The sequence below is a fragment of the Terrapene carolina genome, unplaced genomic scaffold, assembly GCF_002925995.2.
Source record: "Terrapene carolina triunguis isolate 2854851 unplaced genomic scaffold, T_m_triunguis-2.0 Scaffold132, whole genome shotgun sequence".
Taxonomy (NCBI): domain Eukaryota; kingdom Metazoa; phylum Chordata; order Testudines; family Emydidae; genus Terrapene; species Terrapene triunguis.
The window spans coordinates 12,204,869-12,220,913 of record NW_020664483.1 but is presented as its reverse complement, the minus strand read 5'-3'; the positions used below and the strand labels follow the sequence as shown (position 1 = coordinate 12,220,913).

Here is a 16,045-nt window from a genome sequence, read left to right as displayed (position 1 = left end):
TCTGCCAAGATTGCGTTTTAATCCATCTTTATGGAGTCTAATCATTCTCTGAGTGGAATGGAGGGAAATCGCCTCTAACAACTCAGGGAGTTTCCAAGAGGAGAGACCATTTCCAATTCACAACAGAATCAGAGAGAAGCCCATAATTAATTATTTATATTGTGGTAGCATCTAGAGCAGGGGTGAGCAAACTTTTTGGCCTGAGGGCCGCATCAGGTTTCGGAAATTGTATGGAGGGCCGATTAGGGGAGGGGGTCGTGGCCCGGCCCCCACCTCCTATCTGCCCCACCCGGGACTCCTGCCCCATCCAACCCCCCTGTCCCCTGACCACCCCACCCAGGGACCCCTACCCCATCCACACACCCCTGCTCCCTGTCCCCGACCTCCGCCGCCGCATCCAACCCTTCTTCTCATTCCTGATGCCCCCCCCACCCCGCTCCATCCAACCACCCCTTCTCCCTGTTCCCTGACTGCCCCCAGAACCCCTCCCCCTGACTGCCCCCTGCTGCCCCATCCAACCCCCCTCCTTCCTGACAGCCCCCCTGGGACTCCTGCCGCCATTCAACCCTCTGTTCCCCTCCCGACCGCCCTGACCCCTATCCACACCCCCTCCCGCTGACCACCACCCCAAACTCCTCTGTCCAACCCTCCATACCTCCCGCTCCCTGCCCCCTTACCGCGCTGCCTGGAGCACCGGTGGCTGGCAGCGCTACAGCCGTGCCGCCCGGCTGGAGCCAGGCCACGCAGCTCAGAGCACCGGGTCATTAAGTCATTAAGCACCTCTGCTATTTCCACATTTTCTGTTATTTTATCTCCCCTCCCACTCACTGAATAACGGGCCTAACCTGTCCTTGGTCTTCTTCTTGCTTCTAATGTATTTGTAGAATGTTTTCTTGTTACCTTTGTTACCTCTTAGTTAAAAGAGCTGCATGGAAGGCTCTTCTAACTATGTTAGCAATTAGTACCATAGAAGGTCTGATGAGGCTTACTAGCAATTAGTAAAGCAGCAAGCCCTACTGGCCATGCTAGTGATTAGCACCATGGAAAGCCCTAGTTGCCAAGCTGCTGATTAGTATCCTGCAAGCTCCTACAGACCGTGGTAGCAGCTGGTACCATAGAAGGCCCTACTGACTACGTGAGTGATTAGCACAGTAAAAGGCCCTACTGGCCAGGCTTCTGATTAGCACAGTAAAAAGTCCTAGAGGACCAGTGCCGATTAGAACAGGACAATTACCTCCAGTGTCTAACACAGGACACCCCAAAACATATTTCTAATTTCAATATTACAGAGAAAAAACATCCTCTGGCTGGCTGACATTTTAACTGAAATTCAATGACTGCAGAAAAATAGCAACATGCTTTATATGGTTTATAGTTCCCAAAGGAACACAGACTTCCACGAACACCTGGAAATACATTGATATTTTATTTTTAAAATTAATTAACATATGATTTAATTTAGTTGACCTTCAAATGTAAATTAAGTTCTTATTAAGTGCTAATGAATTAAAATTGGTACAATATGTACAGAAACTCTGATAGGGTTACATAACACTCCTTAGCTAGGCCCAAGGCTCCATTTTTGTTTTTGCTGCAACACAAAACCACTGTTAAATCAGGGCACTGGGGAATTGATGGGGCAGGTGACTTGTAACGGGATACACAACCTCTCTCCTCAAAGTCAGAGATTCAAAACGAGCGTAAGCCAATTATAAGAGGAAAATCATTGTTACATAATGGCTGTTTAGTGGCCTATTTATAATGAGTTGGTAGTCTCGGTACAATTCTGAATGGGCAGGCATAACAGACTGTGTGCAGTCTTACAGGTATTTTACCTGCTGTATAAAGCACTAATCATTCTGACAACTGTGTTCTTTGTTTATAAATAAAGCATCTCTAAATTGAGAGCTATACTATATATAAAGAACCTACTTCAATGTGCATGTTAGTAATGAAGCACTACCAAAGGTGTTGCATAGAACTGCTATCGCACAAAGAATGAGCTAGTAGCTATGCACGAAGGACTTCAAAGATAAAACAGCAACACTCCTTTGGGGTGTTATCTATATTTGAAAGTATGATTCAGTGGGACGAGGCAATGTTCCCGATGCTATGTAAATGGATAGCTGGCACGGACAGCAGTAATAGGATACTTCCAGTGAACAATACCTAATGTCCATATATGCTTGTAAGAGGAAGAAACACTGTTTAGTGGAACTGGATATCTAAAACTGAGTATATCTTGTTTTACTGTTGAGGAGAGGCAGGATACCAAGGATGCATCCGTTTAAAGACCACAGGAAAAGAGAAAGGCCCACATGGACTTCCCTGTCTGGAGAATGTTCCTCTAAGTAACCTCTTTTCACCAGTCTCTCTCTCACGTGGGGAAGGGAAGAGATATTCTTTCACAATGATATAGGCAAGGTAGTCTTAAAGTAGGCTATAATATTAAGAGCCTTCTAAAAAATGCCTACTGCACTGTTCAGATATGCAGGCCCTATTAAAATCCTTTAATATCTGTTTCTCTCTATTCTGTAAAATCACCAATAAAAACAGAGAGAGGGTCCAAGTAAGAGGCTTTAGTTCCAACTTCTCAAAAATTGCCACCACCGTTTGGCACTAATTGGCATTCTTGTTCTCAATCTGAGGCGATGCTAAGGACTAAGGCTCCAGTTCAGGAAAGCACTTACACATGTGCTTACATCCATCCCTATTCAAGACAGAACGTAAGGATGTGTTTCAAACTCACTGAAGTCAGGGGGACATAAACCTGTGCTCAAGTTAAGCATCTGCTTAAGTACTGTCCTGAATAGGGAACGTGTTCTTGAATCGAAGCCTGAGTTGGCATGGGAACTGAACTACCCTTTTGCTTCTAGTGATGGGCCCTATAGAAAAGGGTGGATTCATACTTAAGAAAGTTAAGAAATGCTAGAGCATAGACTGCAACAAAGCTCTCAATCATTATCTGTCCAGGTCTATCAATATGACACATTTCATAAGCATTACGTTACATTCAGATTTATGAAACGATATATATTTACATATATCAAAACAATAAATAAAGAAATGATTCAATTTATTTCTCATTTTTCTGATTCCCATAGTGTGCTAACAATTTAGTAGAGAAAAGAGAACCGCTTACAACTGGAATTATGATACCTGTTCTATTACCTGTTCTATTATGGAATTGCTATCAACAAATCTAACATACTGAAAGACGCTTTTATATTTTCACAGAATGGGGAGAGTAGACATGCTAATCTCAGTAGTTCGTCAGTGCTTCAAGCTGTGCATATCTATCTCTTTGAAGCTGTGTGGCTTGGAACGTATTTGCCACGTACCTTCCTTCATATTTATAAGGTGAAAGAACTCGAAAAATACAATTTCTTAAAACATTTTACATTAATTTCAGTTAGCTGAAGATAAATGATAAAGTTTCATAAGTCCAGGATCTGGCAGTTTTTGGCTGTTGTTAACTCAGTGGGCAAATCGTTTGAAGGCTGTTTTTAGAAATGCCAGGATTTCATAGAGGTGTCATTTCCCTGTCTGCTAATACGCTTTTTGAACGTTATTATTTTTAAACTGACTAAAATCAGCAGATATAGAAATTTGAAGTGTCTGAGTAGAATTAAAAGGCCTTGATTCTGCAAAGGTTCTGGGGGTAAGGCATAGTGATCTACCCATGCAAAGCCAAGTTACGGGATCAAGGCCTTGATTCTATTTAAAAATATATGTGAAAAGCAGCTCATCCTTCATTCTGTGTTTCCCCTGCAACTGCTGTTATTTCACAAATATCTCAAATGGCACGGAGAGCATCACTTCTTTTCCCCTAAGAGATGTCTGTGATGATATCTGTTGTAAGCGAAATGCAGCCTACCCTCTGAGCACTGGTTTTCCCAGATAAGGGTAGAGGAACTGATTTGAATTTATTTCATTTTAGAATGCATTTATCTGACAGTTCTAACTCCTTATATATATTTATGATTGGCAGAAAGCAATTTTTATTTTTTATAATTTGGACAGATAATCTCAATGTTCACTTTTAAGCTTTTTTTTCCTGTTTCTATCAATTTACATGTTCAGAGTTGTGGGAAATTAGGGGGGAGGTGAGACCATTATTTAATGACAATAGACACTGAGATTCATAAAGTTTAAACTTTATCTTTAAAGTTAAAACACAAATTGTCAACAGCACCTGTCAAAATACACAAAGTAAATGTCCCTAAATCAAACTTTAATAAGTTCTCAAGCAGCATTTTTCTTATTTTGACTATCTGTACATTTTTATGATCATCAATGGAAATATTTTCTCATCAGTTTGCGTATGGGGAAATCGATATTAACTGACATGTACCGATAAAAATCAACTCCTTCCGAGCCTACCTATATTGTATGGTTAATGGTTTGGGATCTTAATTACATTTTTAATTCAATATATATATTTAAAATTATGCCATTTTAAATTTATGGCCATTTTTTAAATTATGGCCATTTTTAAATTATGGCCATATATATTTTTTAAATTATGGCCATTTATTTTAGGTCTTCAGACGTTTTGGCCCAATGCTCTCTCCAACCATGCATTCTGTCTCATGGGAGTTACCTCCCAATTCTTCTATCAAGGGTATGCTTTGCCTCCCTCCTTCTCCAGTGAAACTGGCAGGGTGGGTGGCCACCAAATGCTGGGGAAACATCCAAACACCAATCATCAGCATGATCCTCAGGCGCGATGGGATCATGGTTTCTCTATGAGCTCCCTCTAGGATCTCTCCATGGTAGTTCCCCTAACAGAAGAGGAAGGCATGTACTTTGTCAGCACTGAATTGCATCAGGCTGGGACTGGTGGGGAACAATGCTGTGGTGAGCTGCAGAGAGGGTGGGAGGAATTTGGAGAGTATGCCTCATCACCCTGGGCCGAATCTACAGATTAGTGCTCCCCTTCAGTGGGAGGGACTATCGGAGCACTAGTATTTTTGGAATAACAGTCTTTAAAAAAAACTACGTGCTGTTCCTCCTCAGGTTGTACCAACTCTAAACACCAGACAGGTTGAAAGGTAACTTACACACATCAGTGCCAGACATTTGAATCTCTCTGAAACAGTGTAATACAAAATCCTACAGTCCAAGAATAACTCCACAGTACACACTGGTGCTGTATGGGATTTTTAAAGGCACATATGCACCAAAAATATACTATGATTATAACACACTATAAAACGGTCTTTTCTCTACAGCATATACACATAGGGCTTGGTTTTCAGTAACTGTAAAGACCTTTCACACTGTTCTGCCAGCACAATGGAGTCTCAGAGAGAGTGAAGCTAGTCCCCTCATGAGAATACCCTCGGCACAAAGGGCCTCCCTGACTGGTGTAGGGCTGGCAGTAAGGGTTCTACGCTGGCTGCTGGGGTACGCAGAAGGTAGGGGTATGGCCAGACTGCGCTGCAATAGGACTATTCTTGGCCATGGAAGCAGTGCCTGGGCTGCTTTTGCTTACACCATGGACCAGGCAAGCTCTGCATTGCCCCATAATATGGAGAATACAAAGGCGGCTTTAAGCTATCCCTGTTCCACCCCATCCAACCCCGCACCATGCTCATGGATGGATTAACTAGGAATCTGGTCCTTAGAATCTTGTGTGTGAGATGCCACAGTACCGTAATACATTTCTTTGCGTGATGCCAGATTTTAAGCACAATATCCTAACTTCAGTTACTCTATCAACATGAAACCGATAAACTAACTTTTCCATTCATATTGTCTTCAGTGAGAAAATCTGTTCTCTGTTTCCAGACAAGAGTACATTAACATTATGGGTAAAGTTAGAGGAATGGTTACACACAAAGATGATAGGTAATTTCTATGGAAAATAAATCAGTATACATTCACTTCCTAACTTAACATGCACACAGAAGGTTCAAAATCAGGAGCAAGGACACAAAGTAATATCTAAATTTCAAGATCTCCATTAAGACCCAAGAAAGCAAAAATAAATAAATAACTAAATAAAACCCTGCCAGTCATGATACTGACTATAATAAACATTTTCAGAAGAGATGTTATAGACGTGGACCTCATAAATAGGCCATATATTGGTAAAGAGGAGGCATAAATGAAGGTTAATCACCAACCATGCTTAGAATGAACCCTCACTATTTCTGACTGCTGTTAGCCTTAATGTGATCTTAATCTAGGAAGGATTTCAATGGCAAACACAAGTATTCTGGCCAGGTTTTTTTAAAAACATCTATACGGTGCTTCTATCAGTCAGTTGAGAGAGCAGTTAAATCGACCTAAACTGAGCTCTGAACCCATAATCAGGTAAAGACCATTGGCTCCTTAATATGCTATTTTGGAACAAAAGAGTGAGATTTCACACGCACTTCCTCACACTATCCAAAAAAAAAAAAAGAGAGAGAGAGAGAGAGAGAGAGAGTAGGGTGGTAACATTGAATTAAACATTAACTCTTAAAATAAATAAGTTAATGTATGTTAATAATTAAGTTATCTTAGTAAAATGCATTAAAATTCTCTAGTAGTTTTACTTGAAGGCTGTACTGATGGCCTATATTTATGATAGATAACATAACTCCTGTTTTGAATTACCAGCAGCAAAGATTTTATAAATCACCATGGGTTTTTTTTTGTTTTGTTTTTTTTACACATACCAAAAAGAATTCTAAGACCATCTAGACTAGCGTGAGTAATTAATGGTGTGATGCCATAAAAAGAACCAAGAACAGTATGTCTGTGTGTTGGTCTCCTATCTGTAAACCAAACAACAAAACGGGAAAATCCCAGCTTGAAACATTAAATCACCTCTCTGTCTTGTTTCCTAAACTCTCTGTCATTTGGCCCCGTGACATTTTTAAATATTTATCACAATCTAAATGATCTGAGTGCCCAGCACAATCTGCACAAGATAAACATTACTTTCTCTCTCTCAGTTATGACTTCATCTCCTTCTGCCTCCCCATGATGTGTTTATAGTTACTGTTTTTATCTTTTTTTTCATCAGGACAAAACTAATTAGGGCCTTGATACTTCAAAGATTTATGCATGCACTTAACTTTACGCACAAGTCATCCTACTGAGATCAGGTCTGGGGTCTATATCTGATGCTTCAAGCATGGCATTTTTATATTAACTCCATAATGCTGAGAGCTAAGATTCCATGGCACCTCTGACCCCAGCACAATAGCAGTTGCCAAGTGTTGCATTAGAAAGTCTTTTTGAAATTAAAATCTAAGTTTGTAGCTGATTTCTGATTTTTTAAGTCTCAGTCTGGCTTCTTCCACACATAAAGGAAAATATGGCCATGTGAAGTATCCTCTTGGGATTGAGTAGTTTGAGATGCATCTTGCTATCTGTACCTTTATCCTCGCACAGCTCTATCCCTTCTTCTGATGGTGGGCTGGGTACAGCTGTATGTTTTGCCTCATCTGTACAAATGGAGGAAGCAAAAGAGAAATAGTGGTTATTTATTAGATAATAGGATGGGTGGACTGGTACACCTAATGCATCCAGGGGCCTTTGTGGCTAGAAGACAAGTCTGAGGAGTCAGTACATATCGGTTCTATTTCCTTCTTTGTCATTGGCCTGTTCCTGTTCCCATCAATGGCCATGATAAACTTCAGTGGTGCTGGATTAAGCCCTAAATCTCCACTCTGCTTCCCTCCCTGTAAGACATGGATAATAATAATAATACCTATCCACCTCATGCGTGGGTTGTGCTGCAAGATACTCACTTTGCAAGCATTACAGGGGCTTGATCTTGCAAGCACTCTGGACCCAGTCCAGGGAGCATTTAATCCTTCTATATTGAGAAGAGCATTTAAACCTGTACTTTAAGCATGTGTTTGATTCCATTGACTTCAATGGGACTTAAAACCTATGCTTAAGTGCTTTCCTGAATTGGGGCCTAAGAGCTTTGGTAGCACCTTGAGGGATCAAGATGTAAATTTTGCAAAATATTAATACTATTTTAATAAGAATCTGGTTAGAGGATTCACATGCAAACATGTGGACAATGAAATGTACTGACCACTAGAGCAGAGTGAAATTTTGTCATTCATAGTGGCAGTTCAAATTTGTTTATAATGACAATGAACAGCAATTGGGTGAGGGAACAAGAGTAAGAATGACTCAATATCCTGGTGGTCAGGGCACTCACCTATGATTTGGGGGACTCAAGTTCATGTCCCTGCTCCACTGACCAATTATTTATGAAAAGTGGAACAGCGTCATCGGGAGAGATTGGCAAAGACCAAAACTGAAAGCGCTATGTCACTTTGTAGCCTTTACCTCAGCAGTTAGGGCGCTCACACGGGAGAGAGGAGACCCAGGTACAATTCAATAGCCCAGTAGCTAGGACAGTCTTCTGCAACACAGGAGACCTACGTTCAATGTGGGAATTGAACCTGAGTTTCCTAGCTGTTGTGCTAAAGGCTAGAAACGGATGTAGTGCTTTTTAAGATTATTAACTCAGATGTTTAGTGATGATAGTTTAGATTCTTTGGGAATTTTAAAAGTAATACATTTGTGATGTGTTTGTTATTATCCCCTGAAAGATCTCCCTTTTGGTTTACAAAAAGGAACAGAAATTTGCACACTTGAAAAGCAGTGAAAAGGTTGCTCCTTATAAACTTCCTAATAATAAGCATGTTCTTCATAATGATTAGAATTTTTTGTGTGTGCAACTGACTATATTTTCTACATTTCGCCAACCATTTCAGCAATTGTGCATGAAAATAAGGTAATTTCACAAGCATATTGCCAAGTAAACAATGGACAGAAATAGAAGTTGTCTTAAAAGTTCCATGCATTATTTTGCCCCACCAAATAATGCTGAATCCGCCAATAACCCTACAAGCTGAGAGTTTAGTCATGATACACTAGTACCAATATTATGAATGATAGTAAAAGAATGAACATCATGTTTCTGATAAACTGAGTATAACAGTTTGTAACAGTGACACGTCATAATGGCACATCTGAAAGAAACAACGCACTTTTAGATAGCCAAGCAAGCTAAGTAATAGTTTTAAAAGGTAAGCATTTTCACAGTTGCTTCCCATGGGAAAGATGAAATGCGGCTCATTGCAACTTAGTTGTTTCATGAGTTAATAAACACAGGAAATATGCATTTAATCAGAAGATATAGCTAAAATATTTGAATGTCTAGTGGGCCACTCAGGGTATTTTTAGAAGGTAATTTATCTAGGTTGAGCAGAAACCTCTGGAGTTTGGACTGCTTTGAACTACAAGCAAAGCACTATTTTGTAAAGTTAAAAGATGAATACTGAACTAATGGTTCATCAGGCAAAGGTTATGCAGAATTTTCAAAGCAGCTACATGCTGGTACTGCAACTTGCTACTATACAAAAGACCCAAATTCAGTGATCTCATGACTCTTGCCCTTTGGCTGCTTAAGTCTATGAGCACTGCAGAGGTGAAGCTGTTAAATGTAGGAAAGGAAGCGTGGTTGGTGACTGGCTTTGTTCTAACTCTCTTGTATGATACTGTAGTCTGCAAGGAAGCTGCTTACCCTGGTGGGATAAAAGGAGAGTCCAGAGCTTAGGGGGCTGGATCCAAGGCCCATTGAAGTCAATGGGAGTCTTTCCACTGCCTTCAATAGGCTCTGGATCAGGCCCTTGAAGAACATGAGTTAGTGCCTGTGTGTTTTTGTTGTGGTAAGATTAAAGAAAGTAGGAACAGGGAGGAGAGGTAAGTGGATGAAACCTGCTAAATTGCGAGCATCCAAGAATGGCCTCCGTTTAACAGAGAATGGAATAAAACTAGAGTAGAACGCAGAGGAGAACAGGGAAAGGCTTTCATACACAGTGTTTCCTCTACAGGGTGGAGTAAAGGGGGGAAAGAAGTTTATCGCAACACAAATTTCTCTCTTCACAAGGAGCCACAATGCAGTCAACAGACCAGATGACTCAGTAACATAGGCAGGCTACCCTGCGGCCTCACTCTGCTGCATTTACTGACTGGCCCTCTCCATCTCCTAGGTAATAATAAAAGCTTTCAGAGCTGATTGAAAAGTTCTAAGTAGAGAAGTTTCATGCTACCCGAATTCAGTATGTGTAGGCAACACAATGTTCCAGTATACTATTTAGCTGGTACCAATCAGACATAGCACAGCATTAAAAAAAAATAAGAAAAACACTTTACTGTGTAGCAGTGTGTTGGAAATCCAAAGGAATAGGGTATTTATAGTGGTTTTGATGATCACTTCAGTTATTTTGAAAACTGCTCAATTCTGGTTGTCATTTCTGTTTGCTGGATACATTTGGAACAGAGTACCCTTTTATTTTAAAATATCCAATTCATAACTTGTAACATACATTTATAAACACACCATTTGCAAATCTAGAACTTTATGAACTCTGACATTTACTTGCAGGTTTTGATTTTCACATGTAGGCTCTTTCTGTTTGGATGTAAATCTTAATAATCCAATTTTCTGGGATCAGCAGAGAAATTACTAGAAAAAAATAGTTATTACAATCTAAAAGTACCATTAAAACTTTGAAAGACCAGTTTTAGATCTCTCCCTCTTCTCCCCAAACTTATTTTTTTCATTATTCTTTCTTATAGAGTGCTACACTGATGTAAACATGCATGGAAAATTATTTTTTCTACTTAGCGGATTAGCGAGATATATTCCAATTTAAAGAGGGAATGTGGAGCTAGTAACTTCACAGGAAAGTCTGCATTCCTGCACTGCAACAGATTCATTCATAATGAATGGAGCTGTGGTCTCCAATGGGAGAACTGCACAAGCCCTGGGTTAATCTGGTGAAAACGTACAAACATTTTCAGTCAATAGCATTGACTAAGGTTATTGTTCACCAAGGTGGATAAAGCCTGGGAGAATGCTTTAAAGAGCTCAGCACAAACCTGCTTCTTGGCTCTGGCCCTCAGTTTCTTCATTACTTTGCTTCTCTTCTCTGCTATTATCATCTATCAAGAAAACCACACAAAAATTATTTATGAAGTATCTTTTTATTGGTAACAAGCAGCACTGAAATTAATTGTAACCAATGTAGCATAAACTGTTAATTTATGACAGAGCCCTGTGATAAAGCAGGGAGAGATGCATAGGTAGGGGGAAACTGAAAAATTACTAACATAAATAGTTGCATTTAGGGTTTTCAAACTGTCTGGCAGATTAAAGGTTTTATAGCAAAAGGCAGAATTATTTCATAACCCTGGAAACATCTACATATTCCACAAAGTTGTTTTTGCTTATGGAACATCTACAGTGGATGTGTTTATTGGTTGATTGTGTTTCACTTGTTCTGTTAAAAGATTATTTTTTCCAGTCACATTTATATAAGAACTTTGAAGTACCCAAATCTTACACTTGAACAACCTATTTTAATCAGTGCTATGGCAGGGTGACTGTAGCTTTAATCAGTACTACGCAGGGTGACCATAGCAGGGAGAGATGTGTCAGAATTTTACTTTCAAATGTAAAGCCTTGAAGAGACTGAATGTAGAGATATCGAAGATACCGAGGCTACATTAAAAAATGCACAACAAATGATTAAAAGGAATATAAGAGGAAAAAACAAAAGGAAGAATGAAAGGATTTATTGCTCCTTTAGACCTTTTTGCATTCACATTCTCCTTCTCCCCCTCCCAGCTCCTTACTGAAGACAGGTGCCAAACAATGAATTACCACAGGGAAAGGTATACAACAGGGAGAGGCCGCAGGGACAGTGCACCAAGCTCTCTCAGCCTTATGAGTGAACTGATTCGGAAAGAACCAGGCAGTCTGTATTTTCAAACACAGAGAACCCTATTTTAGAACTGTAATAATCATAAAGATTGCAAGTATCAGGGGGTAGCCATGTTAGTCTGTATCCACAAAAACAGCAAGGAGTCCGGTGGCACCTTAAAGAGTAACAGATTTATTTGGGCATCAGCTTTTGTGGGTAAAAAACTCCACTTCTTCAGATGCAAGGAGTGAAAGTTACAGATGCAGGCGTTATATAATGACACATGAAGAGAAGGGAGTACCTCACAAGTGGAGAACCAGTGTTGACAGGGCCAATTCAATCAGGGTGCAGTGTAACATACTGCATCAGATGTCGCTAGCAGGGCCGGCTCCAGGCACCAGCTTAACAAGCAGGTGCTTGGGGCGGCCAAGGGAGAGGGGCGGCACCTGCGGCAATTCGGGGGCGGCATGTCCCTCACTCCTTCTAGGAGCCACTGCTGAACTGCCTGCCGCTGAACTGCCGCCGCCAATCGCGGCTTTTTTTTTTTTTCTTTTCTTTTTTTGCTTGGGGCGGCAGAAATGCTGGAGCTGGCCCTGGTCGCTAGAGTGGTTATTCTGACAGAGTCAACAGTTAGTTATCACATTTAATGAGGAATTCTAGAAACCGGTTTGTGAGTGTATAAATAAATAGCAAAGTAATTAATTTCCAGATTGTGGAAAAGGCCTCATAATGATAAACATGAATCCTGCTGTCTCATCCTGCTGTGATCATTTCTCCTACTAGATTTTCACTTTTATAACTTATGTACCCTATTGCTTTAGCACTTCCCACCTTGGGCACCTTACTTTCTCTTAACACATGGGACCATCTGCTGCAGAGAACAATGGTAGCAGAAATGCATCTTGATTGATGGAATTAAAAACAAAAAACCCTAAAGAGAATGTATTTTTCATAAGTAAATACCATGCAACTTATAATAGCACACTTGATTTAGCTACCATCCATTCAGACATTTTGTTTTCCTAGTCCTTTGGCAGGTATTACATTTTAGAATCCAGTAGGTGGAACTAGTGTAGAAGTATTTTCTTTCTAAGCTATAACTCATAGAGTTACATTCTTAGCCAATCAGATTAACACGTGTTTTATACAGTTTCTGAGACATTTGGAGCCACAGTTTCAACTGGTGTAAATCGATGTAGCTGCACTGACCTCCGTGGAACTACACTGATTTATATCAGCTGAGAAGCTAACCCATTAGTTGTTTTGTAACTTTTCATACTGATGTTAACTGGTCTAAATGGACAGCTAGTTCGCTAGTGGCCTTCATCCTGTAAAAGTTCTTAGTCCACTGGTGGGCTTCAGCCTGTAAAATCACATTACATGGATGACCAGAAGTACTTGATAACACCAGCATTTTATTTATCATCCAGCTACAAAATGGGGAGCAGACACAAAATAGAAAGTTAACCACACTAGAATTGAAACTTTTTTTAAAATATGGATTTTGGACTTTGCAAGGCTTGCAGCAAACAGCTAATACGTTTGGGGAGAATCCTTTGCTTAGCGTAAGAGATAGTTTTCAGGGAGATAAAGTTGTTTAGTTCAGGCGCTGTGGCATGAGACCATATATTCAAGGTTTGTGGTAAAACAATATTGAAATGGTCACTAGTAAACTCTGAGCAAGAGCACTGCGTAGCTCAAAGCGTGTCTCTTTCACCAACAGAAGTTAGTCCAATAAAAAATATTACCTCACCTATCTAGTCTCTCTGGAAGCAATACAGCTACAACAACACTGCAGCCAGTAAAATCTGTACAATTATCATTTGCAGGTAATTACCAGTAATGTCTACGTGAGAATATTGGAGTACTACTAACTAAACAAAAAACAAAACTGTCAATGATTTCAATTGTGACTGTTCGTTTCCTAAATGTGTACTGCATCATGCTTAGTTTTACACAGTACTTTACATTCAGAAAAAGCAGGTCAGGCTGTAATGGTAACCACTGTGATATTTATTACTGAAAACTATTCCAGTAACTAAATTACTGATGAACGGACAACACTTAATTTGTTTCTACATTCAGTAAAAACAAGTCAAGTACCAATATGGCTATTATTCATTTTGCTAAAATCAGATTTTTTTTAATCTTATTTGTTTCCATGTTATTCAGTTTCTTATGAATTCAAATTCTGAGTAAATTCATATTAAAAAGGAAAGTTTTAAAATAACCTCAGCCTGACTCGTCAGTATGTTACTCCAGTTTTAAACTGGTGTAACTCTAGTTGATTTCATTGGAGATATACTGGCTTAAAACTGGAGTAAAGTAGATGTGAATAAGGTCCTAAACATTAAATTCTTACTGAATTCAAAGAAAATCAGAAATGTAAGTGAAACTCCGATTTTGTATTCTTTTTTCATGCCAGAAAAATGCAAGAGATTTTAAATAAAGGCTTTATTTCTTGCATTCCCCTCTTCCAGCAAACTCTCTGGATCATGTATCTATCTATAGAATGCAAATTCATCTTACACACAAGGAGCAGTATTCTTAAAGGATGTGTTGTGCCTTCAATGGAGTGGGGGCATGTATTTGCTTTAATAAAAGTGGGAGGGTGGAAAAATTAAAATCCTTTCCCTTGACAGTTGAATGAAAAGTTAGTAATCAAGGGCTTGTCTACACAAACATTTAGCTCCCAGCAAGCTGGGGTGTGACTCTACCCTGCACTAGCCTGTTGGGTACTAACTGTTCATGCAGCCTCTGCGGACATGCTCAACAGTTCCTTATCACACTTTGATCTACACTGCTTTGAAAAGGGATTAGATCAATTTGCACTAAGGGACTGTTAATGCGCATACCAGGATCCACATGGACACTTCATGCATGGCAGGCTAGTCTGGGGTAGGCTCACACTCCAGCTTGCCACAAACTAAATGTTTGTGTAGACAATCTCCAAGAGTGAATATGTGTTTCTAAGCTAAATGACATACAGACTTGGAGTGCCAGATTCTCCCCTATGGCCAAGCTCTTTTTGACATGGAGAGAGTGAAGCATCAGGGAGCCTATTACAGTCTGCACTGACCCCAGCCCTGACCCTTGATAATGCTTAGAGCAGCTAAAATGAATAATACATTCCAGGAAATATGGTTGTTTGACAATCTCATATGCTTGAGAAATTTGTCCTCCATCCTCATAACTGTCTCTCTTGGCTATGTTGTCAGGTATCTCATAACAACTGCACACCATTCTTAAACATCAGGAAGACCAAAAAAACCCTCAACAAAATCATAGTGTTCTGTAATTATCTAGAGCAAGATAATTATATGCCTAAACAAAAACTGAAATGGTGCACACAGAAACATCTCTGAAGCCCTCCCTCTTACCCCGCTTTCAAATACAGTAAAAAATTAGGGCAACATTTTTCAGTAATCTAAAAATAATAGAGCTTCCTTGGTTGAATACCATCTGGTCTGGGTGACTTATTACTGTTTAATTTATAAATGTATTCCAAAACCTCACCTAGCAACACTTCAATCTGGGACAGTTTCTAGGATTCTTCACCTACAAAGAATGGCTCAGGTGTGGGAATCTCCCTCCCATCCACTGCAGTGAAGACCAATGCAGAGAATTAATTTAGTTTCTCCGCAATGGCCTTGTCTTCTTTGAGGGCTCCTTTAGCACCTCAATCGCTCAGTAGCCCCACTGATTGTTTGGCAGGCTTCCTGTTTTTGAGGTACTTAAAAAATGTGTTGTTAGAATTTGCCTCTTCTACTAGTTATTCTTCAAATGCTTTTTTGACCTACCTAATTATACTTTTACACTTGACCTGCCAGAGTTTATGCTCTTTTCAATTTTTAAAGGATGCCTTTTTGCCTCTAACCACCTCATTTATTCTCTTGTGGCATTTTTTGGTCCTCTTAATATTTTTTTAATTGGGAGGGGGATGCATTTCATTTGTGCCTCTGTTATGATGGGTTTTTTTAAAAGAGTTACCATGCAGCTTGCAGACTTTTTACTCTAGTAACTGTTCCTTTTAGTGTCAGCTTCCTCATTTTTGTGTAGCTCCCCTTCTTGAAGATAAAGGCTACTGTGATGGGCTTCTTTGGTATTTTCCTGCCCACAAGGATGGAAAATGCCAATTTGTTGAAACCAAAATTTCCCCCCAGAAATGTATGAATTATAAGTTAACTGTGTTATATTAACGCGCAGTAGGGAAATTTTAGGCTATATCTACACTTATGGAGTACAGCCATTACACGTTGTTGATCATAGGTATTTGCTAGGTAAGGCATAAGTACAAGTTAAGAAAGTAAAGA

The 16,045-nt window shown here is 39.7% G+C and overlaps 1 protein-coding gene across 1 annotated transcript in view; it reads right to left on the bottom strand.

Moving 5' to 3' along the window:
• Positions 1-16,045, bottom strand: part of MACROD2 (mono-ADP ribosylhydrolase 2) — a 1,327,587-nt gene that overhangs the window by 61,806 nt on the left and 1,249,736 nt on the right. The window contains exons 12-13 of the mRNA XM_026653173.1: positions 10,909-10,971; positions 7,374-7,442 (exon numbers count right to left, since the gene is read on the bottom strand). Coding sequence (XP_026508958.1) covers positions 7,374-7,442; positions 10,909-10,971 — 132 coding nt within the window. The remainder of the gene's footprint in view (positions 1-7,373; positions 7,443-10,908; positions 10,972-16,045) is intronic.